General features: G+C 38.8%; 1 protein-coding gene across 1 annotated transcript; it reads right to left on the reverse strand.

The window, feature by feature from the left end:
- On the reverse strand, nucleotides 1–27,931 carry NCK2 (NCK adaptor protein 2; the record flags this gene model as incomplete). The annotated part of the gene is made up of 3 exons (XM_079544956.1): nucleotides 1–195; nucleotides 7,702–8,423; nucleotides 27,706–27,931. 3 exons carry the CDS (start codon nucleotides 27,929–27,931, stop codon nucleotides 1–3), a joined length of 1,143 nt encoding a protein of 380 aa, XP_079401082.1.

Here is a 27,931-nt window from a genome sequence, read left to right on the forward strand (position 1 = left end):
TCACTGAAGTGCTTTCACAAGATATAGCTTTTCCCCGTGTTCACTGGTGAAGATGGGAGCCTTTTTGTAGTGTTCCACCAACTCATCCATAGTATTAAAGCGACGCTGCCCAATACAATAGACATTGTCCACGAGCTGCACCTTGAAATGTTTGTTCTTCCCCGATGCCTTTAGAGATACCGAGAAGTCACTGGGCTGTTGAGAAGAATTCAAAGAGAAAAAAAAGAGTTACATAAAAGGGAACAAAAAGAAGGCACGGTATGGTGGTTTCAGGAACAAACTGAAATATAGTTGACAACGTAATTTGTGCTAGTCTTTGTTCCACAGCTCAGTGCCTTAGCTACTTAAGAAACCCAATAGTCTATTATTCAATAAATAATTGCCGTCGTTATTAACGTGCACAGTTAAGTCATTTAAGTGAAGCTCCCCAGATGCATAGTCTGAAGCTGCCAATTACATGACTAAATTGCAAATATTATCTTAGCTCCTCCATCCAGAAGCACGAGAATGTCAAGGAGAAGAGAAAAACTTTCATCATTTTGGTTTCTTTGCTTGAGAGCCCTGGAGAAAGCTATTATTGCCGTACTGCTTGGGTGAGATGAAGCAAACTCCCTGTATCATTTCTTTAATTATTTTTTTTTTTATTATTATTTTTTGTGCTGTGACCACTAGAGGGCCATTTTTGCATTGTATTGAAAAAGCAAAAAAAAAAAATATCAAAAAAGATGTCTTTTTATCTTCATCCCCCCATGTATGGGAAATGATGTCTTTTACTACACACACCTTTTTCTTAATAAGATAAAGCTACAGAACAAAAAATATAGTACAAACCACACCATCAAACACCAGTCACGAAAGAGAAATTGAAACACAAATTATCCAGAATAGAGCAATTTTGCATGACAAATCTTGATAAATCTTTTAGTCTTTGTGAGTGGCTGCTTTGAAGAGGCTGCAATCGGAACAGGCAGGACATGAGCCCACCACTCATCCCTACACCAAACACAGCTGGCAGCATTGAGAACCAGATCACTGCTTTCACTCATAAAAGCAAAACCCATGAGGGAGCACTCGGTTCACAGTATCATGCACAAACTCTGCCCCAGCACAGCTGCAGCACAGCGGGGGAGTGGGAACCTCCCAGTGTCAACACCAGCTCTGCTTTGGGAAGATGTGCTGGGTGTCTTGTACACACTGAATTATCTATCTAAAGCTTTCTTTTCCTGGAGCAATGTGGGTCTCTGCCACACATATCCTCCACATCCTGTGCTGTCCCAAATCCTGTACCCTGAATCTCACCTATTTTAGTATTGATACCTTCTCTTCCTTCTCCACCCTATTTCATTCACGCTGCTAAAAAACAATTAGAAACCTGGCAGCATCTAGCTGAACCTCCTGGATCTGCATAACCTCGGCGTACAGGGCTGTGCCAGTCAGCCCTGGCACAGAGCCTGTGCTTCTGCAGACATCTTCCTAGTCCTTAATGAAGGGTCAAAGGGTAATGAAAAATCTAGAGCTGAAGCACAGGTTTGCACAAGCACAGCTCTGAATGTATCCCAGGGTGCTGGACTTGCGGCAGGGAAGCTCAAAGCATGAGCTCTGAGCTTGAGCCATCTTGCAGCTCCACAGAATCCTTCAAAGGGACAGCATGGGGACAGGCCGCTTGAGGAGCAGAAAACAAGATCAAGTCTTGTTGAGCAAATTCTGAGGCTTCTGACGGTAAGCCTCTGTTGAGCGAGAACATCTTTTGTTTTTAGAAATAGGAAAAGTCTTTATGACAAGGGTTAAAAATGGAAATCATCACTTTGTGTTTCACAAAGTTTTAATGCTTTTCTACCAAAGCACACTTGTTTACAGCCCATCAATATAATGAGTTTCCAAAGTTCCTGGTACTTGCTAAGAATCATCACCTTCAGCAGGATGCGGTACTGACAGAGGTGCTGGTTCCGGACCTCTGTCCCAAGCACTGGCCATACTCAGTCATGAAGTGGTCTACACAACACCATAAATACATTTCCCATCACTTCAGTTATGAGCTTTCATGTTCATTTTTCCGAACTACGGTCCATTTTTTCAGCCTCAGAGCTGCTCATTAGATTCATGCATAAAGAGGAGACATCAGTATAGCTTATCTTCTCCGGAATATATGTTACAAAGTTTACCCCTTTCATGATCTAATTCAGTTACAAAAATAGCGGAAAGGCTGATCTAACTCTTTTGAGAGCCACCATCCGGTGCACGGAGATGGAAGAGCTTGAACAGCTGCTGCAGAAACCCTGAAACCCTTTATTGGCCTCAGATTAATAAATTCACCAGGATGCAAGAACAAACAGCATGATCAATCAGACTTACAGCTACTTTTATTTTGGTACTTCCCCACTGTACCCAACATACAAGATGGTTTAAAAAAATCCTTTTAAAAATATATCTGCAGATTAATTAGAGCTCTTAACATTACTGCTCTAAAGTATGCTGGTTTGATGCAGCTTGAATTGGTTTCCTGCTGTCCTCCTTGGATTTGCTCCAACTCTGTTTATTTTATTTACTATTTAAGCTGTTTTATTTCAACTGCTGGCCTTTTTTTCCTCCCTTCTCCCTCTTAAATTAATTGCTGTATTTGTATGTTTGCACACTTAACTTTTCCATGAATAAAAGCCTCACATGCCAGTAAGCAAAGGCACATCAGAAGTAAACTTTAATCTCAGAAACCTACAGAGTTGTTGATGACTGCCACAGAATCACAGAGCATAGCTTCATGGCAGGGAACCTTTGAATATTTCTGTGCTGCCATAATTGGGAAGGCCTCAATCTGAAGTCAAATCCATTCCTAAAAATGAATATTGAAATTCGGCTGTTACGCATTTGCAGTTCCTCGGTCCCCATGTAATAAAATTCTTCAAAATCACTTCAAAAGCCTTTAATTCTTTCTCAAAGACTAACACGACTGTGCCTACAGCTCATGGGTGACAACATACAGGAATATGTTCCTCCAGTTTTATTTCTTTCATCATCAAAACAGACCAAAAATTTTGTCATAAAGACAAGCTACGAAGTAATATGAGGGAAAACAAGGCAAATCAGGATAGAAAGTTCCCTCTTTAAAATCCCCATTTGACGAAGATGCAAGACCCTTTTACTTTAAGCGACATCGCTGGGAAAAATAACTCCCCTGAAAGCCTTTCGCTGATCCCACAACTTAGCTTTTTATTTCAATCCAGTTTCACCCAGCACTACCTCTCCTCTCTAGAAGATTTTGTCATTTTTCAGGTTATTCTGTGAGCCCAATCTAGGACTTCCCATTTCCTTCAAGTTCCAAGCTCAGGTTTCCCCTGTTCTTCCCTTCTACTCAGCTACCTCAGCAACAGCAACAACAGAAAAACCCAACACACCACAACTCAAAGGTCTGTGGACAGGTTGGAAAGAACAATCTGGCAGGGTTAAAATTTCTTTATCTCATCCTACTTAGATACACACAAATATTCTATGTGACAACCAACATGCTCTCAAATCAACATTAGGCAGGTCAGAAACATGAATTCTCTCCACTAGTCTTCAAGCACAGCCCTAATAAAATTCCTATTCTTCCACTTAAAATAACCCACTAGGCTATTTGCTGAAGCCTGTTCTCAAGGCTAAACTTACTCCTTTTCTCCACTGTAGCTGTCAGTTACAGCATGTCACAGAATATGACATGCTGCAGTTTCTGAACAGTTGCCACATTTAATAGCTTCTATCCGAAGGATTAAAACTCGAGCAAAATATGGGACACCCTGAGAGCTACAGAATTAGCACCTCAAGAAGCATACAAGCTTTGCCTCCTTCCTCTGCTGGCACAATTTCTGGGCAAAGAACAGAGGAGCTAAATGAAGCCTCAGAGGACTGGCACAAGTCCAGCCACACCTACCATCCTCAATCACTGTAATGCACCTGCATTTCGTGGCATCCCCCAATACCAACCCCTGCCACCCCAGGAAATGGTATTAAATTGATTGCCATGGGACTATTGGCATAACTTCCTAATGAATAACTGCTCTTGGAATGGTTCAAAGAAGTCACATCCCTCATTCTTGCTAATAAATGTGACTGGTGTGGGAAAAATAGCTGCCTCTCTGCTTCACATGAGGACTGAACTTGTAAAGCAGTTTTTCTAACTAGATGTGCTCCACTTCAGTCTCCTCACTCACAGCTCCAAAAACTAAGGTTACATTATCTAGGTGCAACGGAGTTGGCAAAAATCTATCAGCCAGTAACTGTGCCTGTTACATAAACTGGGTTTAAATGGTTCAAACAGGTTTATGATGCTAAGAATAGTATTTCGTAATTAATGAAGCTAATCAGACGCTTAGCTACCCAACAGGGTTCATCTCAGGGTATTCTCCATGTGGCAGCACCCATCCAATCTAAGTGTAACTGAGGATGGAATTTGTAGCTAAAGGAATCTAGCTGTGAGATCAACATTTGATAATCAAATTAAGAGAAATATCGTAAAATACTGCATCTAGTACAGTTTTAAGTGACAGTCTCCTCAATAAAGTGAATGCAGAATAACACAGAAACGCCTCACCTATGCAAACAGAGCTCTACATAGCTCACTAGTAAGCACAGATCTCAATGAAACGTAAGGAAAACTTTTCCAAGGGAGACTTCCCATAATTATACTGATAGAAGGCTACAAAAGCACCTAAAACAGCTCAGAGATGAAGCACGAGATTACCAGGACAACTCAATGTTTTATCTATGGGGCTTTTTTAGAATGGAATAACCCTTATACCTGCAGCTTTAACAGGTGGATTCATAACACAGTGCCAAGGCAAGTGCTGCCTAGAATAAAAATGAGCGAAACAGGAGAGCTAACAACTCTGTTCAGCCTGGTCTCTCCCATCAAGACCTTTGGCTCTCATGCTGCAGAGGCTCTTGATGACTTTTAGGCACAGCTTGAACAGCCTCTGCAGTTATGTGTGTGAAAAATGGCAACAGTCAAGAATTTAGGAGTTATTTCTAAAATCTTTGCGCTACAATAAGCTTGAAACATATCTTTGTTATTGCCTTCCTTTGATGCTACCAGGTACACTCGCTAGCTTTTTAGATAATTCCTGGTATTTGGAAAAAATAAAACAAACTAGGAATCCACAGTGTTTTTATAATTAACATGTATAAACAAATTACATGAGTATATGATATTTGAGTAAATTTTCTGGGATTCCAATAAGTGTTAGATGCTGGAAACAAGTTAAAAACTGTGCTCTGAATGGATCTTCTGCTTCAGCAGCAACAGCTTCCTCTGTAACAACAGAGAAAGTGAATTTGGAAATGCTTTGAATACCAGTGCGTTCAGTGCTATGATGACATATTAAATTAAAAGATCCTTTCAAGCAAATTAGTTTCACCCAAGATTTAGACTCTTTAAGAGTAAGGAAACTAACTGTAACACAGTGGGCAGCGTGACATGGTATGCACTGAGAAGCGGGTGCATATTCTTGTATTTTAAATAATGCATTAAGTTTCAAACTGCCCTGTTGGCACCTTCCCAGGATGCAGAAGATGACTAATAAGTACCAGTCAGGATAACCCAAAATGCAGCATTCTGTTCAAAAACCAAGCTTCCATCTGTTTAGACTGACTGTGGCTATGCTGCATCCAATGTACCCTCCTGCCCCTGGCAGACAGGATACAAGGCTGAGGGGACATCTGCACAGTTAATTTAATGATTACCATCATCCTCTAGTAGCTTTCTGTATTTTGGAAAACTGTATTATCTGCCTCAGTCTTGTCTCCTGTTGACCAAGCAACTTGATTTTGGCAGTCTCTGTTTATAAATCATGTTTTCTAACTATTTTTCTATTTTCTTCGGGTTTATTTTCATTAAATCTCTGTTTTCCTTCCTGGTCCCCTCTGGTTTATTTGCATTTGTCTTCCTTTTGTGATTATACTTAAATAGAAGCAGAAATAGGAACTTAAAAATGGAGCTCTGAGCAAAGTAGTCTGACAGTTTCATGTCTGCTGCACAAAAAAAAAAATAAAAATCAATTGAGAAAAGATGCCTGAAACTTACTCAGACAATTTTCTATAACCACAAAAAACATTATGGAACATTACACAACTCTATTTTATCAATAAAATGTCAAAATTTCAGAGAATAAAGAGACATCAATCTAACTTCAACAATAATAATGCATTACCAATACTTTTCAGAAATTAAAATGCAAGGTTTAATTTGTATTTAGAATATCCTAGAGACTTAACAACTCCCCTGTCTTTTTCTACTTGTTTTTCTACTGTCACTAAAAGCCTCTGTTCATCTCCCTCACCAAGTGATAATGTGTCAACCAATTCCAAATTTCAGGCATTATATTAAAAATGCCAACTTGTACTATTGACTAGTAAGTGAAACCATGTAAGGAACAGAACAGGGGAGCAGTTTTTCCTCAGTTCCACAGGCAACTACGATGCAGGCTACCACCATTTCTAAGCAGAAGTGATGCATGCAACCAACAGAGTCTCCTGAGGACATGCTGGAGTCAAGAAGTTGACCCTCCTTTAAATTAAGTTTAAAGCAGTTCACACTGCTTTAATTTTTATTTGCAATTCACATTACAAATCAGCTTAATTCACAATACAGGACAAATGTGAGACAAGTGTTTCACAGAGATAGATACCTGGAGCTGACTGGTTTTTAATAGTAATGTACTCTCAAAAGATCGAGCTGACATCACCATACGGATTTTGAATTTTTATACCTGAAGTAACAATACTTGGATGGAAGTATGTACTAAACAATTTATCCCCATGGAATAATGGTCTGACAGCTGAAGCAACGAATGCAGGAAAAGCCCTGATGAGAAATTAAGATTCACCTTTTTGTAATGTTTCAAAGGTGTATTGGGGAATTATTAAAACCTGCCACCTTTTAAAAATCACAGCAACATGATAATTAAATTTGGAGCGCCCTAACGATGCTTTCTCTGGCCTCAACATTTGTGAAAGGCCTTTCAGTGTAATTTCAAATTTGAACTTCCAGATTTATAATAATCCCTAATCAGCATTACTCATATCCCCTCTGATGTCACCGAGGCTCAATTTCCAAGTAATATGAGCCACTGACTTGATCTTTTTTGTTGTGCATTATAATCTTAACAATTAGATACAATAATTTCATCCTATTACAACCTAAACAATCTAAGTTGAGCAGAAGTACATTAGATTAGAATTTTAATCAATAATTTAAATGATCTAATTTAAAGAATCTGTTATTAACCTATGTTAATTAAAGGCAAAACAAAACTGACCAATGCAAACATCCCACTTTAAATTGGCTTTAAATTGAAATTAATGTCTGAGCTTGTAATTTGCAAGATTTTTTTTTTCCCCTTGTAGTGCTATAAACTTGAGAAGGATTGCATATGAGGATGAAATGTCAGACAGAAGCTTGAAATATCTTGTTACTTGTCTGCTAATTAAAAAACCCTGGATAATACAGTCCACAATCGTTAAATTTCAGTGTAAATGTAAATGTCACTGCATTTCTGTGAGAGATTGAGTCTCACAGAAGGTACATGGATCAGTTTGCAGCACTGAAGCACTGCTTGTTTGTTTAGGGGTGAGAAGTCCTTCTCTGGGGTACCCCAACTATGAGCTTCCACACTTGCTAAACCATACATCACATGTTTTAATATAAAGACCATGGTGCTGAGTATCACTTACCGAAGATTCACTATCTCTAACAAGGAAGTCTCCTTCCACTCCCCTTTCGTTTAGGGCACATTCTGCTTGATGTCGGGTAACATTCCCATAATACCACTCTCTTCCAGCAAATCGTCCGGTAGAAGATGGTCCCGTGTAGCTTATCTGAGGTGGGTGGGAAGTGTTAATGGTAGGACCATCGCTAATGATTACTACATAGTTTTTAGGAACAAGACCAATTTGCCCTCTGGAATTTTTACATTTCCACCATTCTGGGTCATTTTCTGGCTTTTCAATGACTTCCATTGTTTCCCCCTTTTCAAAATTGAGCTCTTCTTCTGTGACGGAGCTGAATGGATACAGTGTCTGAACAACGTGGAGTACTTTGGTGCCCTGGCCATTACTCATGGAAGCGCCTTTCCTCAAGCTCAGAAAGCTCGGTGAATCTGCTGTGGCCTCCTCAACTTCCTCCACCACATAGTTCGAAGGAAACCAGCCAATCTGTCCATTGTAGCTCCCTCTCCACCAGCCATCGCTGCATTTCTCCATGACAATGACCCGAGACCCTTTGACAAGGGACAGTTCATCCTCTCTCTCCGCCACATAGGCAAATTTGACGTAGGCAGGAATGTTGAGGTCATAGATGCGGTCTGCGCTGCTGCCATTGGAAGGGTACTCTGCATCTGTGCTGGGAGTGGGCGAGGCGTCTCGCGCGCTCGTCTTTCTTTTTGTTTTTCCTAAGCCTGTGAAACAAAGACAGAAGCAGAAAGTGGTCACTCAACATCCTCCCCACACTGCAGACACTTAAAGCAATGCCTTCGTTACTTCAAATCTCATCTCTCTATAATGGAGATCTTATCTCTAATGATGCAGACTGTCAGAAAACACAGCAACACCTTTAAGAGATGATCTTTGACATCTTGCTTAAACACTGTTATGTATGGCACTATCATCACTCTCTTCCCTTCCCAATAGTACCAGAATCTTAACACACTTATAAACACTGGTTTCTTCACCATGGAAACTTCCCGAATCTCAAGAAGATTTGCACAGTTATGTCTCCTAAAAATCCAGTTAACCTATCATGCTTTTTCTTTGTAGTGATGATGACTTTGACTCACGTAAAACAAGAGAAAGAAGTATGCAAAAATAAACCAGCAGAGGGATAAAACCTTAGTTTCTCTACAGATAACATTCTGTTCTCTTCAGTCTTCATTTCATTCCCCAGGCAGCTGCAACCATTTCCAGCTGCAAGCCCTCTTGTGAAATCTGCACCACTTCCACCCAAGTTTTGCCATGTACCACAGAAGTGTTGACCTCACAATGAAGAGGATTATTGGAGTTCATTCTCCTAAAGCCCCCAAGTTCTGCTGTATTGTCATGGCTTCAGTTACAGAATTAAATACAATATACAAAAGTAACAATACCATTACATTCTTTTCTGGGGTGTAATGTGGAGGAAAAGCTGCACCACTCACTTTCAAACTTCTGCAGCAAAGGCTGCTTAAACTCATATATAAACAAAAAGGTAAAGTTAATAAGTAGCCATCTATTCTAAAATTCAGCTATAAAAGTTCTGAAGATAACACAAAAGATGAAATCTCACAAGGTAAGCAACATCTGAAATGTCATGCGCTGGACAGAATGCAAAAAAAAAAAAAAAGAAACAACGTAGAAATCACAGATTTTGCACTTTTCTCTCATCTAGATCCTTGGTGGGAGGAGAGAGATTCACTTCAGACACTGTGAATACATACTGATTACGGGAAAATGAATGAAAAAAAATGAGGCTTTGTTCTTGTTTCTTTAAATAGTTCTATTAGAAGAAGAAGCATGCAATTTCATTTTAACAATTCAGAACACTTTAGTTGGGCCATGGCAGCACTGAAAAATGTATTACAGTATATACTGTGTGTATGTATATATATATATATATATATATATATATATAGTGTGTATATATATACAGACTACATGTATGCACACACACACACACATACAAATGTATTAAATAGAATAAGTCAGCTGAAAAGAGCCTACAGAGATCCAAGTGCAACTGCCTGACCACTTCAGGGCTAACATACAAGAATTCAAAAGTATGTTTAGTGCAGCTATGTGGCATACTTCGCAGGTTTAGCTGAACAGCACACAAACACTGCAGAGGTAACGACGTCACATGCAAGAAGAGTTAAATACATTAATTTCTGCAGCCTTAACATCTCAGAAGACTACAGAAAATTCCGATGATCCTAAGTGTTTTCTGACCTTCTCGAGCAGCTCCTTACTTCCTGTTGGAGCCTGCTTACATCCTAATGTAATTCTAAGTACTTAATTTGAACTGAGAGCCTGTGGCTGCCCTTTCAGACAAAATGACAGAGACCAGCTTATTGTGCTGGGGGAGACAATTGCAGGAAAGCAGTGCTTTTATGCCAAGCAAGCTTTAATCAAAAGTTGGCCGGGGCTGATCTCTGCCAAGATTACTGGAATTTTTTATCAGTGTAGAAATCACTTTCAACCAAAAGGCAAGGATGTATATAGTATGAGAATTAAGGAGCATTAAATTAGGATAATATAAACAAACACAACTTAAGGGTCATTTAGTTAGAAAATCCTCATTACAACTTCATGCAGAACAAGCAACTGCATCTCAGCGGATTCATCCTACAATAAGCCTTATACTAAAAAGGAACTTTCTCAATTAAAAGCCCAGGTTTTGTTATGCTTTGTTAGGGAGATATAAAGAGCTGTGCCCTGAACTAATAAAATTGAGAAAAGGAGCAGCTGACAAAGCATCTGGCCAGAACACAACTGGTTAAAAAGAGAACTGAGTAATGAAAAATAAAGGGATGTAATGTGATAAGAGAAATGTCATAAACAGAAGCATCTACAGGAAAAAAAAAAAAAAAAAAAAAGACAAAACTTGCCAACAAACCATCAAAAAAACACATCTGTAAAAACAAATTAAAAAACAACAACCTTTGAAGTCTAACGAAGGTGAGTAAGGATTTAGGAAAAGGTTATCATGCAGCCACTTTCTTTTACTTGGAGTTTCACAGGCTGCATCTTTTCCCACAGACTTTCCAATGCTGTGCTTGACATTTCAAGCATTCCTTTCCATCCTCCCCATTCAAAACGAACCATGACAGTGCAGGAAAAGTCAGATATGTGGCTGGATTTCTATATCGGTAAAGGCAAATACACAGACTTCCTCCTTTTGAGCTCTAATATTTAATGTAACTGAACTTTTTAAGGGTGATAACAACGAACCTTTCAGAATACTAGTGACATGCACCAAAGTTCTGGTTTCCAAACAGCTTCAGATAAGGAAGTATCCAGAGAGCCATCTGCAGTCAAGCTCAGTGAAGTGTATGCACAACATTATCTACCAGTCATTTTAATGTGAGGTTGTAAGATCCGTAACTGTATCTCTATGGGAGAAGAGGATACAAGTTGTTCCAAGAGCAGAACCAGGGAAATCTGTTTCTGTTTTTCTCCTTGCACCTCCTGCTGCACCATTCCTCCCTGCCTCTGCCAGCTCCTGCAGCACCCTCAGCTACAGCCACCCTTATCAGATGACTGCTTTTGCATATCAGCTTCTTTTCACACCTGTGAAGCCTGTTCTATCTCCCACTACGTGCTGCCCTCCCCGGCCAGCTTTGGCTGCCTGCCTGGTGATACCCATCTTGCTTGGGCTCCCACAAGGTAGGTATGCACTGGGATCGCCGGGTTCCCCTCAAGTGGGGGAACATGACAGTGTCCCTCCTAGATCCTGAACTGCAGAGAAGTGGTTCCTTTACCTCCACTAGTCTGTCAGGTTTGCCTGAAATTGGCAGTTACCAAGGGTAGACAGATGGGTGGACAATGACAGCTGACTGTGACAGCATGACTAGTGCAAGCCTCATTTCCTTAGGAAACAAGTCTAAAAATATAATTTAGTAGGATGTCTGGTCATAGCTAGGGAACAATTAAGTGAAAATTGTGAAATTTGTAACACACGTCTGTAATAAAAATCACAACTCCATTAAAAAACCTATAATCTACAGAAGCTCTATCTAAAAGAGTAAATACTGCACAGTTCTACCTGCTACTATAAGAATTTTTCATTTATTACTATTTATAAGGGTACTGCCCTACTCCTACTGCCAAACCAAATGAAGACCATGTAAGGAATTTTATAGGAAAGAGAACACTTGGGCACACCTGGAAGAGCTGAATACACTTGTGACTGTAGCTGTAATTTCAGCACTCTCACTGTCTTGGTTGCACGAGCAGGTATGTTTGCATTGAAAGGCAACCCCATGTTCACAGTTCAATTCATTGGTTACAGTTCATCTAAAGCCCATAATCCTTGGTTACACAACTAATCGTCGTGAAGAAAATTCCAAAACCATGGATTAGCTTTCAAGTGAGTGGAAAAAGAGTGGGAGCACATGGAATGCAAAGCAGCAGAAAGCCTCTTTCATCTCATGGTGCCTGGTAGGAAAGAACTCTGTTCATAACTTATACTTGGCCCATGCTAAATTATTTCATTTTTATCTCTTACCAAGTTGCCAAGTAATGTGAGTGGGTTTAATATTTGGTTGGATGTATTGCTGGAAAAAACAAACAATACAAAAAAAAAAAATGCCAGCCACTGGTTAGCATCATTTCCAGAGAACAAAAGCAATCCACTGCAAACCTTTCTTTTCTCTACAGAGTCCCTGACAAAGTACTGCCAGGGAGACCTAGAAATGTGCCTCTCAACTTACCTTCCCTCCTCCAATGTCTCAGCTGCAGCTTTAAGCCCAGATTATATTCTAAGCAGCAGCACTAAGGAAGACCCGTTTCCTTTGAATTTGCTTCCTGTCTCCAAAATTCTCATTGTGAAAGCACCCTTTCACTTCCAGTTTCTCCCTGTTGCAATACCACGGGTTCTCCAGCCCCAGCCCACACTTCGCAACAGGGGAATTTCCTCCTGTTTGCGCCTGTGGCCCAACGCTTTGGCACTGCCACTTCCCCAAGCCTCTTCTGCTGCTCCTGGCCAAGCACCCTGCCCAAAGCCTTGCTGGCTGACAGAAAGCAGAGGTGCTCCATAACTGAGCAGTCCAGCCTTCCCCTATTAAAACCAACAGGAGGATTTCTCTCTCCTCCTGTCCCCATTGAAGGCATTAAAACCAGGCTGCGTGGGTTGGAAAACTACTGGTGCTTGGGATAGAAAAGTTTAACTGTGTTTAAAACTTAGTTCTACTTTATCAAATACTTAGAATACATAAAGCACTTGTATTCTCATGGCAAAAAAAAAAGAAGAAAAAAAAAAACCTTTCTGAAAATGTATATTGTATTTGCTAATTGCTATTTTGCTTTTTCACCACCTTTGCCAGACAAAAGCCCATTTACTAATACTAGATATACTTGCTTAGTTTCAGTAAGACTTATTTACTAACTTTCACATCCCATAAGCTGGAGTCCTTGCCTGAAACTGTAAAGTTTCAACATTCTGCATTTAAACTGCTTTTCCTCATCCCCAGGGGTGAAAAGAGCAGACTCACTGATGTGGCTGCGTAATGGATCTCCACAGGCTTATCAATACTCCATATTATTTTGTTGAGTTCTTTTTAAGAATGGCATGCATTTATACATAGTAAAAATTTCAGCCAATTCCCAAAGCCCATTTCTGGGGAAAAAAAAAAAAAAGAAAAAGAAAAAAAAAAGGCAAATGAAACCAGTGTCATCTACATTCTTACAACCAACTTTTTCTGAAACCTTTTCTGATTCAATACATATATCATGGGCAAAATTATATTCAGTAGCTTACTAATGATCAAATCAACTTCATGGGATTAAAAAAATCCACAAATCTAAACAGAGGCCTTTAAGAAAAAAGCAGCAATACAGGAAAATTGTATCAAGAAATTAGAGGCAACAATGAGCAGTTTCCAAACAGAATTCCTCAATCCAGAACTCCTTGAAAGAGACATCACCAAATATGCTACATATGATTATTTAAGAAACCATCAGAAACTTATTATTAAAATACTGAAAGCAATAAAGGATGAATTTCTTTTTTCCAGTTCCATCACCGGTTCTACTGTAAGTTATTTCTAATCTACAAATGAAAAAAACAAAAACAAAAACACAAAACCACAACAGAAACGAATTGAGAACACACTGCCTCAAAACAACTGAGTTCTCAGAATCTACTTTCTCCACACGATTAGATTTCTACTAAATGCCAGTCTTCAAATATCTTGTACCAATCACAGACTGGCAGGACCCTCTGTTTCCTTCATGCCCACCCATCTCCAGCAGGGCCACTCAGAGCAGGGTGCTCAGGGCCGTAGCAAGGATGCTGGAGATCCCCCAAGGAGGAGACCCCACAGCCTCTGGGCAGCAGTGCTCTGCCACCAAAGATTAAGTAATCACACGTGTACCCCAAAAAATCAACACGTTATGCAAGGCTCTGTCAAAAGCTACTCATAAACTGGCATAATTTTAGAGGGATCAATACAATCCCCCACTGATTTTGATGTATCAGCCAAATAACAAAATTCTCCTTGGTTTCCTGTTGTCATCAGTATTAGTGTTGAGATTCCAGAGCTGTAGTTTGCATGGCCACATGAGTTGATGATTTCATGTGATGGGAGCTATTTCTCAACTTGCTCATTCGAACTTCATGACAACGGCTTTTAGAAAGGTATTTAATTTCAACATTTTCACTCACAACTATTCAATATCAAACTGACTAAAACATAAAGTACGAAAAGAGAAAGAAAACACTAGCCATTATGGAAGATGGTCCTTCAACTACTGCCTTAAGTCATACCCACACCACCACGGCTCCCATGTAGGACATTAAAACACAGATTTTAAACATTAGGCAGGACAAGCTGAAAATACGATGGGTGCTCTTGAAAGAAATGCTCCCTGTGTTATGATGGTGGCCCACAGTGCCAGAGGTGGATGTTGGTGGGATGGCAGTAGAGGTTGAACTTTCTCACTAATGTTCCTTTGCATGTTGCTGCCATGTGACAGATGGCAGCACAGGGGCAGCCTAACAGAATGGTGTCTGACGTAGAAGTGCAGATGAAACAAAGGTGTGTCACTGAATTCCTCTATGCAGAAAAAATGGCACTCACTGACATACATCAGTGTTTCCTGAATATTTATGGAGATCAAACAGAGGATGTGAGCAGAGCAGTGGGTGGTGTATTTCAGCAGTGGTGACAGTGACATTGAAGACTAGCCACTGTCTGCATGGCTATGCAAGCTTTTGTGACCATGTTACGCAGATTTCTTGTTTAGTGCTGGCAAAAATGCATAGTTAATGGTAGTGACTGTGTTGAAAAAGTATGTTTTATAGCTGAGAATTTGTTCCATCAAATACTGTTACTGTGCTCTTTGTACCTGTTGTAATTTCCATGGAAGTAAATAGAAGGCATTACTTTCTGAGCAACTTACGTATATTTAAGAGGAAAAGAAACAAATTAAGAAAGAATCTCTCACTGGCTTTCCAAATAATCAGTTACTGAAATTTCTACACGTTGCCAGTAATTCTCTGAATTAAAAAAAAAAAAAATCTTAAATTTACTTGTAAAATTTTTCATACATCTTTAAAGGTATTTCAATCTGTGTGTTCTCCTTTCAGAATAAAATACTTTAAACAGTACTGCTTGCTTTATTGTTAAAAACTGATCACAGAAGCCACCATCAAAAAAATATGAGAACTGTACATGTTTTAAGAAAGTATTTTCATTTTAATCTTTTTTTTTTTTTTTAAATAATGCTTTTCTTGAAAAGTAAACATATTATAACTCAAATTGAAGCTGGGCCAGAAAGAGCTGAAAAATGTACTATTCAAGCAAAACATGGATGAGGATGAATAATTCAACTAAGTCCAATGTGCAAACAGAATGCCTGGTATAAATACCTAGAACAACATCTAACAAATAATTCAATATACTGACAGAGTCAGTAAAGCATTCTTGAAAAGACATTTCAGTCAACTTCAGTGATTAAAAAATTAAGAAATCAGTCTCAACTAAGATGGAAATCAGTCCTCTTTTACTCAAATATAAAACCAGGGCAGATCTTCCACTTAAATCCTTGAAGGTACCAGAGACTACCACTCAATTTACTAACTAAACGTTTTGTGTTAGACGTAGCAGAAGGGACCAAATTTATCAAACCCATTTTTGTTAATTCAACATTTTAGCTTATTTTAAAAGGTATTTAAAATGATTTTTCGTGTATTTTAAGAGGACTGCAATTCCATGTGGTTTCACACATGTGGAGTAAAAACAATTGCCCTTTTCTGTTTACCAAATAATTTATTCATCTCCTTTGACTAAGGGCCTGAATAAGTACATATTAATGCATACAGCTAATAAGTATGCAAAATGTACACTGCCTTCCTTAAACAAAAAACGAATTATACTAAGAAAGAAGTAATTTTCAGGAAAATTCTTAAGAAAAAAAAAAAGATTTAAATAAAATAGTTAATTTTTCCAAAACAGAAGTAAATATGTAACTTTTTGACAGCTGGAATACACAGATCACACATTTATGCAGCTTTATGTCAGTAGTTTTTATATAAAAATTTAAACTAACTTGGTTTTGCATCAGTATTAAAAGGGCGTTCAGAAAACTGAAGTTTCTGATATTGCACGGAAAGAAAAAACTAAAGCCTGTGCATTTTCAGCCTGCAACCTCCCACCCCTTCTTCGCTGCCTCCACACCTCCACACCGGATTTCTGAAAGAGCCCTCAAAGGCCGACTGTCCATACAGAACACGTGGTTCTTCAGAAGATCTCCATTAACGTTATTCCTCTAAGGACACTGTTGTAAATTCCAGAAAAACTTCACCTGGATTTGTGATACAGAAATGAAGCTTTACATTTGTAATAGTGTTATAAGTTTGCCGCTTTTCTTTTTCTTTTTCTTTTTTTTTCTTTTTTTTTTTTCTTGCATGCTCCTTAAGAAGCTCAATATGAAGAAAGGCCTCATTAGGAAAAAAAAATAATCAGAAAATGGAAACTCTTCTTTAAATGTCAAAGTAAAATTCTGACATTTCTAAAACCAGGCTGCTTTATCACTAGCTTTTTTTTTTTTTCCTCTCCAAATACAGGAAAAAGTACTGTCAAAGTTTCCCATATAGCAACCTCTATTTGGTACAGAAACTTCCATAAGAAATTAACTCAACAACTGCATTAAGAACAACTACTACGCTAATTCCTGTAATTTAGGTATTGTTAAACGTGCTTATCTCTTACCAGGAAAAGTACATTCAAATTTCACTGCCAGATAATGAATTTCCTGTACCAAGAGCATTTCAGAGCCAAGAGGTTTAGATGAAACATGTTCTACATGGAGTTACACAGAGTTTTTCAAAGGCACCAAACACAGGAGGCAAAGGCTTCCGTGAATGGACTCATGTATTTTCCTACTCCAGTGCAAAAGTGAGATACAAGAAGTCTCACCTGGCAAAACTGAAAGAGCCCTGGGATTTTAAATCCCATATAGAGTATAAAGGGCATACAAAATGGATGGACTTTCTCAAAGTCATCTGGATCTGTGGTTCCAATTTCTGTCTACAAATTGAAAAGACAATACACTTTACATATAGTCTTTACTTTCAAACAGAGATAGTTTAAAAATGTTTCCACCCACATTGTAATCTTATTACCCCACTGAGTTCTGCAGCATGCCATGATAAGTAAAAATAACCCAAGGCAACCCTAACATTCTAAGAAAACATTAAAATAAGAGTCATGTCTTCCCAATTCTAATTAAAAGCAAACAGTCATGTTTACTGTTGAAATGACTATCAAGGAAAGCCATCTTTGCCACTAGGAATCCTATTACTTAAAAAAGTGGTGGACACTGTCTTTGGCATAGCAGGTTTTTAAATCACTGGATGCCTGCATGCATTATCAGCATCGAGATTCCTGCTCAATGCCATATGCCACAAAATGAAGCATCTTTGAGACTCAGGGAAGGAATGGAAATCTCCTCTTGTACATGCTAAGACAAAACTAATTGATTTTTGGCATGAGTACTAATTTAGAAGTTTTGTTTGTGTGGTATGAAAATACATCACCAGCTGGCCACGTATCTTTCAGGTCTTCTAAAAGTGGAGCTGTAGAAACCAATCAGAAACTGAGAGACCCTGGAAGATGAAATGCTCAACAGCCAGCTTGGGGGGTGGGGAGGGAATCACTGAAGTGATCCAGTGACATTGAAAGAACTATTTGGGGATGCACACAGGAGGAAATACTTGCATCTGAATCAGAGGAAATCCTCCCACAATGCTTTCAGTAGAAAGAGCAGCCATTGCCATGTCAATACAGAAGAACAGCTCATCCTCGGAGTCACCAAAATTCTTCAGAAGTGGTATCAGCGAGTGTACTGTGTGTGAAAGCACTCTGTGTGTACCTCTTCTGCCAGCCATGTTACTTCAGTGCATGTGTTGGTCACAGCTATGTGCAGCAAGCCAAGTACAGGCTGCAAGAGGGTTCAGGAAAACCCAGTGGCGGTGGGATGATTCTTGAACAGGAAACTATGAAAGTACTTAGTACTTAAAATGAGACATACGAGGCCAAACACAAGTACATGTTAAAACACCAGAGGCTAATCAAGAAGCAAAACCAAGACCCTCAGACTGCAACAGCTGAGGGCAGTAACATCACCAAAAGAAAGCACCACACGCAGCCATGCATAGTTCAGGTGATCGTCTTATCTTTGCAAAGTGTGGTTACGACTAAAACGAAGGACTGTTCTGCAGTACATAAGTGTCAAACTGCACCTCCAAGCACAAGCACACAGGCCGAGAAGGGGGAGGGGAAGACCCCATTACACAAAGCCTCCAGTACAAAGAAAGCGTTCTTTCTAAACAAGCAAAGGTTTCTTTATACCCTCAGCCTTGCAACATTTCACTGCAACTAGATAAGAAAAAATCTGCCAAAAGGTAGGACACATCCTGGTTCCTGTCTTTTTTTTTGTTTGCTTTTTTTTCCTCCCCAAGTTATTAAAGCAGCAAATCCTTTAAATAATCCATCCCAATAAATAATTTGCATAGAAGAAACTTTCAACAGAATGTAATATGCGCAACTGAAAACTGAAATAACAGCCAAGCTGTGCTTCAGGTGCGCTGCAAGAAGCAGCAGGTTCTGCTTTCATGACCGCCGTTTCTGACTTCACACCTAGGATCAGATAAAAGGCTTACAGTACACATCCGGCACCGCAAGCCTTTATTGAGAACAAGCAGCAGCATTACCAAACGATGCTTGGTGTTTTTCTCCCCTTAGCCTGCTTCGCTATTTCAACTTTTTTTTTTTTTTTTCCTTTTTAGCACAAGTTCTTTTAGAAATTATAACATAGTATTTTTGAGAAGATCTAGTTTTAGCTCCTCAGAACACAGACAATTTGTTTAATACTGCTTTTACTGGATAAAGCTTACTGGACATAGAAGTTACATAAACTTTAACAGGTATACAATATGCCCATAACCGTAAGCGTGCAACTTTCTTTTGCATATACTGGGTTATTACTTTAGCATACATAATGTAACACCAATTCAGAATGATTAAATTCCCCTGCTATTATTTTTATATATATATATATATATATACACATACATATATATATATATAAAATCAAAATTGAGATAGCAGGCCCTATCCTGTCAACAGAATCTTCCTGTATCACGCTCCATTGACAGAAATACTGCTATTAAATATCTCTAGACCTTCAAAGATCATCAGTGGACTGCAGAAAGCGTATTAACACCGATCTAGGTAATGATGTTGGGTCATAAGGCAGACATATTTCCAGGAAGTAGAAAAGCAGTTGAATTCCTTGTTATACCATTCCAGTGGCATTAGCACCACTACTTACTAAACCTGAATGCTATAGAACAGAAGAAACATAACACTGGGAATACGAAATCCCTGAGAGCATACACCCTTTCTGTCTTCTTGGCATCTAGTAACAGCAATCCACTATCAGACTGACTTATTATTGCTCTGAAGACAGTAAAAAGGCAGTTGTTCAACCACCCAAGAAATCACACCTGAACAGTTATCATCAGCTTTTGTTAGCACCACAAAATCACATTCCTCAATTTCATCATCATCATCAGTGAAGAATGAAGACTTTTGCCATCTTATTTTGAGCAAGACCACTTAAAAACAGGATGTGGAACAGTGGAGAAGCGCTTTTGTTGATCAAATGCAACTATGAAATAAACTGTATTAATACAAAGATTCTGGAAAGCTTAGGATCAATTTGTACTGTGTATGAGAACTTTGACTAATTCCTCTACATAAACATGAGCTAAATTTCAGTATAGATGTTGCTTATAAGTGCCAACACAAACTCATCCAGTCTTCCAAGAGACATGACAGACATGTCACTATTGTCATACCCACAATTTTTTATAAACTAGAAAGCTTAGAAGAAACATGGAGCAATATAGGAAAAATATTTTAAGTTCCGTTGTATTCCTAGAGGAGGATTGTACTGTTAATTTCAGCTAGAGATATTTCACAGAAATTATGGACTCACTGAAGTTGGAAAGGTCCCTTCGGATCATCACGTCAGCTATCCACATAACGCTACCAAGTCCGCTGCTAAACCATGTCCCTTAGTGCCAAGCCCAAACCTCTCTTAAACGCCCCCCAGGGACTGGGACTTCACCACCTCCATGGGCAGCCTGTTCCAATGTCTGACATCCCTTTACATGACAAAATTCTTCCTGGCATCCAATCCAAATCTCCCCTGGAACATCTTGAGGCCATTACCTCACATCCTATCACGTGTCACCTGAGAAAAGACCAACACTCTCCTCACTACAACCTCCTCTCAGATAGTTGTGGAGAAATAAGACCTTCCCTCAGCCTCCTCTTCAGATTCAACAAGGCCAGTTCTCTCAGTCATTCATTTTCTAGACCCTTCACCAGCTTCACTACTCTTCTCCACACACACTTGAGCAACTCAATACCCTTCTTGTGTTGAATGGCACAAAACTGGACGCAGCACTTGAGGTGCAGTCTCACTAGTGCTGAATACAGACAGAAAATCAATTTCTTTGTCCTTCTGGCCATACTATTTTTGATGCATGTTCAGACGCCGCTGGCCTTCTTGGCCACCTGGGTATGGTGCTGACTTGTGTTCAGCCAGCTGCCAACCAGCACCCCCAGGTTCTTTTCTGACAGGCATCTTTCCAGCCGCTCTTCCCCAGGCCTATACCACTTTATGTTGTGACTCAAGGGCAGCAGCCAGCATTTATCCTTGCTGAATGCCACAGAACTGGATGCAGCCCATCAGTCCAGCCCATGCAGATCCCCCTGCAGAGCCTTCCTATGCTCAAGTAGGTCAATGCTCCTGCCCAACTTAATGTTGTCCTCAAACTTACTGAGGACGCAACTGACCCTCACATCTAGATCACTGGTAAACTGGTAAAGAAGATGAACAAGACTGGCCCCAGTACCGAGCCCTAGGGAACACCACTTGTGACTGCAGCAAATCTGATTTAATTCCATTCACAACAACACACTGTGCCCAGTCATCCAGCCTGTTCCCCACCTAGCAAACAGTACATCCATGCGAGCCACAAGCAGGCAGTTTCTTCAGCCAGTTCTCTGGCTGAAGGCTGTGGGAAATAGCACAAATGCTTGGCTAAACAAAAGACTTCCTATCATTCTTTCTTTGAAATCTTTATATACGATTTAACACCATGAGAAGTAGCTATGCACTGTACAAAATTCAGAACATTCTTTTATGAAAAACAAAACAGAAAAAGCCACAGAATCTAAACCTAAACAGATTTAATAAATGACTATCATTGCTTACAGGTCTGCAATAAGGAAGCTTGCACAACAAACTCAAAGTTCTAATATAATATAAAAATAATACACATTGCCTTACAAGGCAGGGGTATTTTATTAAAATGCACTCCATAAGGCATTATGTGACATACATCAATGACTTTATTATACAGTAAGAACGTATTTATTCTAAAAGCCACTGTTCTTTTAGTCTGTAATAAATTTAACACCCAGAAGGTGTCCAGAAAACACTGAATTTGACAACAACTAATTAAGAACAAATAAAAATATTTTCAAAATGGTACTTGATCATCCTGTCGTATTACCAATTCAATGTGCTTTCCGCAATAGTGAAGCTAATAGACCTATGACAGTTTGCAGATAAATGAACACAAATTTATTAAGCCAAGTTTATGGAAGACAATTTATAGCCAAAACTGTGACAGAAATACTATGCATATTTCTCATGATTACATTTTTTAAAATAGTGCTGTAAAGAACTGGGAAAATTTCAGGTAAGAAACACAGTAAGAGTCAAAGTAAGCAAATTTCACCTGTGAAATATTTAAGTAGCAATCTAATTTCTGCACTCAGGAAAAGATTTAGGCGCGATGTTATCAATGTCAGAACACCACCATGAACAAAGAAGAGCTGTCTGTTAGTACACAGCTCTTAAATCTAGCAGAAAGAGCTACACAAAGTGACAGCCAGATGGAAGCTAGAACAAATCATGTAGGGCCACAAATTTTTACATGAGATCTAAGTACAGATGGAGGAGATGTTTTCTGAAACCTTGTAGTCAAGAAGGGTCAAACTTCTGAAAGGTGTTTTGGCCTAAAACTCTGCAGCCTACCTGGCTGATCACAAAGAACAGATGATGGTTGTCAGATGGTAGACATGGGAATAATCAAACACACACCAAAAAGCAGGCACGTGCTCACTGACAAAACGTTTGGCTGCTACTGGCATTTCTAAGAAGCTGGGTAGAAAAAAAATAAGTGTGATATAACACAACAGAACTACCCGAGTTCTTTTTTTTTCAAATCCTCAAAGCCAGAACAAGAAATAAAACCCACTAACCCACACACAGTTTAAAGACTGATGACTTACTGGCAGAATTAGTTTTCACGACCATATTATGCAAAGATAGGATGGTAATGATTTAGCTTTGGAGTTGAAACGTATCAAAAAGGAGTAAGCAGAGCCTCTCAATGAACAATGTTTTCCAATATTGAAGAAACAATACGTTAGAAATTCTGTACTTCAGCTTTTTACTAGAGCTAGTGTTTAAAGAAAAAGAACCAGCTCTCCCCTCTAGTTACTGGAAAGACACGGTAGAAATGGTATTAATTTGCTCTTGCATGGGAAAACGTTAAATATGAAAGTGGGAATAAAAGCTTTTCATATAAATGTACAGAAATAAATGAAAGGAAAAATACACTGGAGAGAAAAAAGGTGTAAAACCAATGATTTCTGGAAACAACAATATACAAGCAGTCAGGAACCAAAGCAGGGATCTACAGATTGATCAAGGTAAACAACTCAGAGGTTCATAAACACAGGAAATTGCTTCTCTACACTCAACACTCTGAAGTAACTCTAGAGGAACAGCGATGCAAATAAGGACTGTTTTCTCTCTATTTCATTTGACAACATTTCCTTTCCCTGTGAAATATAACAAGTGAATTGCATCTGAAAAAGTTACTGAAATATTTTGCTGATGTATAAAAGCTTAACAAAGAAGAAATGTGAGGAGTTTTGTACAGCTTGAACACTTCTGTGATATCTCATCAAGTTATCTGCCATCACTATCAGCACTCACCTCTAGAGTGTTTCTTTTGTTCCTACATTGTAAACAACTCCTGTACTTTTAGTGTCTGCTAATAAACTTTTTCTTTCTTTTGTTGGATATCTGCTAAAAAAATATCAAAAATTGAAGTGTCTTTGAAAGGTTTGTTTGTTTTTTAAATGCAATTGTTTATTAAAGGGAGTAAGATGGGACACCTTTAAGAAACTACCAGCACACAGTACTGGTTGAGAAGCAAAAGTGATTGTCAGAAAAATCACAGACATAGGTAAGCACCAGCACAGCGTTTCAAGACTCCTCTCACTGCTCACCGTTCGCACGCTGCTGTCTCAGGAGCCGTAGCGGTGGTAGTAAAATGACTTGTAAAGTAATGAAAAAATGTAGGGCTTTTATTTTTGTTACAAGCATATTCTTAAATGTTTCTGCTTTCTTTGGATAATATTTCTATGCAGTAGGACAGAGATGAAGAAGCAGGCCTACCACTGTTGCTGTAGAAATGGGATCCTTTGGTCATGGATGCAGAGATCTCAGAGGCAGCTCTGGGGCAGTAATGGCAAGCATCCATTCAGATCCTGCCAGCACCAGGATCCCAACACGTGGCAATAACTGTTACAGAAGTTCTCTGCTTGGGAGATGTATGCTGGAGGTCTTTCATTTAGCACTTAACTGAAATGTATAAAAAATATCCTCCCTGCAAAAGAACCACCGTTCGGAGGAAACTATTTTAAACTTCATTATAATGAATGAAGATGAAATTTTAATCACAGGCCTGGAAAACTGGTTTTTGCCTAAAGAATAGTAATAATTACCAGATTTCATTCAATATGAGCAAACAGAAGACTGTAATTTAAAATGGCTAAATTGCCATTAGCTTTTTACTTTCAGTATTACTTAGTTAAGACAAAAAAGAGAATAAAGTTGATTCATTTAAAATACTTAGTTGGTGGCCTAAGCTCTACATTTTCTTCATTAAAAACAGACAGTTGTAGCTAGGAGAGTGCAGTTGAGAAAAGAGATTTAAGAATACAGAAGTAGTATCAAACAGAAAGGTGATGAAACCAAACAGATATCAGCACAAAAATAACAAGCCTTCAAATCTCTCAAAGCTGCTTCAGGAAAGCAAGTAGTTTTGGAAAAATTCCCAGTTGAAAGGACTAAAAGAGGATACAGAACAACAGAGTAAGCCCTTAGAAGGAAGAAAATAAAGTTAATGGCGCAGAGAAGACTATTGTTTTGCAGAAAGAGTAAGACAATACAAGAGCATACTTCAGAGTTGGTGGAGGTCATCTGGGACTCCAGGTGAGCTTGTTTTCAGTCCAGAAGTAACTGATTTAATGAACATATGCTAACAAGTGTTAATCAGCCTTTTAATTTGCATTCAATGCATTTAAAAGAGCTGGCTCTGAACATGTTTTATTTGCCAATGTTCTTTTTTGCAAACTACAATGGAAATTCCAGAAGATCAACACTGTGCTGAAAATGGGCAACTATCTTGGAATAGCAAGCTGCATGTTCCAGGTACATACGAGCTCATTAACCTCCCTTGAACCCCAAGCCAAACAACAGGAAAGCTGATGGGATTCAATTAAAAATTATTAAAAGGTCTGAAATTCAATTAACGACAGTCAACAATTTTAGGAAACCAGTTTTCATCAAACAAGCACGAGTTCATCTTCTGATGAGATTAAAAATGTTCTCGATAGAGGCAACAGCAAATAGCTAATGAAGCTTCCACAGCATACTTGGCTTTTCTATATGGCATACCATCATATTAACTGGTATCATAAGCTTTCATTAGAACACACATCACATGGATGAAAAATTACTCAGCTGCCGCATCTTCAACAGTGAACTACGGCGACCATTAATTAAATGGTTACGGCATCGATTAAATAAGAGATAGGGAGAAGCAGATCTCCATAGGATCAACAGCTTGCTGGAGTGCTGCAGTTCCAAAGGTGGATCCAGGCACAACTCTGTGGTCACTCTCTTTAAAAGACCATTACCCTTGCCACAGAAAGCAGCTAAGGACCTGCAATTTGTCTCTGGCGATTCCATAAGATTAGTATTTGACTTATTGATTATTAAATAACTCATTTTCTTTCACCCCATTCCCCCGACCACTATTATTGTGGTGATAGCTTGTAATTTGAGGTTTAAGGGCTAACACTCATGACCATCAATTCCCATCTGTACTGGATTAGTGAGCTTTTAATTTTTTTTTTTGTGATCTTAGAAGAATTTTCTTATTTCTATATGGAGAACATGAGTATCAAACAAATAAATAAATAAATAAATATGATTACATTCTTGCTGCTTACTCAGCACAAAGCATCCTCTAAGTTAGGACACACCTCCTCTTTGTTCTGAGTGGGAAACAACTTTAAGACATGCAAGGCTTAAAGACAAAATTACACAGAGGAACTCTAACCCAGGACAGGAAAAAAGAAAATTGTACATAGGTCGGCTACACAGGACAAGCTTAAGCATCACCACACTGAGCAGTTCACATTACTTAAACCATAAAGAAAAAATACTCAAGCATCTGTGTTTTTTGCATGTGAGAGGATGTCAGACTTAACTTGAGCTGATCTTTGGGTTATCATTGGCTTGGGCAGTTTCTTATCACCACAGGAAGTAGGAGCATAAATGAGCACAAGAGATGCTTGAACACTTAGCAAATACATGTGGTCCCTCCAAAAGAGAAACCTGGGTCTTGTCACGAGGCATTTACAGCCTCAACAGAAGTATACACAGAAAAAATTAAAAGACATACAGAAAAACTGACACATTGCAGCTATTGTCCTTTAGAACTGCATGCAGTGTGTCAAGGTCTGAAAGACACAACAAGAGGGAAGGCTCATATACAGAACCACCATGCTTTCCTCATGCTTCATGCTTTTTTTGGTCACCACTGTAGTTCAGTGAAAAGCACACAGCTTTTGTGAGGGCCAAGGAGATAACCTTGAACATATGTGTTCATACAGTTCCTTCCCTGTTTTTCTGTTGGATGTAAAGAGTTTGTTTATTTAGGTAAGTGCTTTCCACATTTTTACACAAACACTTGATGCATTATCACAACAGAAGGGCAACTTTTTCATAAAATAATTTTAGAGTATGTACATATATATATATAAACAAAGTCTATATAAAGGAGCTTAAAACTACAATTTGGATTTTGATCTTAACTAGTTAATTTATCTTGGAACTTATTCTTCGTACAGATCTTTGAAGAGGCATGATTACATTTTCTGGCATTCCAATCCAAGAAAAACTGCAGAAAGGCCCATTATTTTAAACATTATCCCTTTACATTTGGTTATAACCTTGTTTGACTGCCTGTCATTCTGCTATCCTCAATTTCCGTGTTCTTTATTGCAGCTCAGCAGTGGGTAACATAGCAATGAGAAACGGACCAAGAGCTCCATTTGACATAACACTCACACAGAACACCTGAAATACAACTATATGAGCAATGACCATGATACTTCTAAGGGAACTTCTTTGTTTTCTAACAAGTTTAATCCCAAATTCAGATTTTTCTGTTGAGTTGGTATTTTCTACATAAAACTGAAGCAGAATGAGTTTCCCCCACATAAGAGTTTGCAAATCACAGGTAAGAACCCAAACAACAAGTAAAAACACTCCCAAAACACCTCCATGCATATTGTTCTGTTCACTACATCCAAAAGCACCAACTAGCAGTTTTTTTGGTCTCTATAAGCAATTTGACCATTTATCATTACGTTTAACCTTAACAAACCATATGCATAACCCTTTATTTTTCAATAACTTAATAAGTCACTAACATCATTGCAAAAATAACAAAAAACCCTCATCTAATTTGACTTCCAAATATATTTCTTCCAAATGCACTCAGTTTTTCAAAGTTATGTTACTTGATGATACACTTGTGAAAAAAAAAATCAAACATAAAACACAGAGCACACACTAAGCTTGTAAGCAGAAGGATCATCACATCAGACAACAGAAGCATAACCCCTTGACACTGCACACAGCCACACCACATAACCCCATTTATGAAGTGACTGAATTTTGCTATCACAGCAATGCTGAACAACCCATTTACACCCTCATATTTCTGAGAGGATCTGGCATGAGGAGAAGTCTCAGCAGTTCCTAACATGGTGAAAACACTGATCTTCAACCACTGACAATACATAACCCTTGACAATCTGGAACAAAAGTAAAACCTTACTTTCCTTTATATGACATGAGAAAAATAGGTTACACACCATCCTCCTCTACCCTTACTCTCTCCCTCCTCCCCTCTCTCAGTCATTATCTAACACATCACTGAAAGAAAATCAAAAAAAGCACACAGAAGTATTTACATGCATTCCCAATCTGATGCACATCAAGCGTATTAGACTTCAGAAACAGAAAAGGACTTACCCAACGTGTCTTTTAGATTTTTAACCAGAGAACCTTTCTTCAAGCTGTTTTTTCGCTCCACATAATTTGATGGCACATATCCCGTTTTGTTGGCCGCGTTTCTTACCCTCCACCATGTCTTGGAATCATCTAATAGCCAAAGACGCTCATTTTTCTTGATGTCAAGTTCTTGGTCCTGCTGTGCAGTGTAATCCCACTTTGCAATAACAATAACTTCTTCTGTCAT

This window comes from Tetrao urogallus (assembly GCF_951394365.1).
Source record: "Tetrao urogallus genome assembly, chromosome: 1".
NCBI lineage: Eukaryota > Metazoa > Chordata > Aves > Galliformes > Phasianidae > Tetrao > Tetrao urogallus.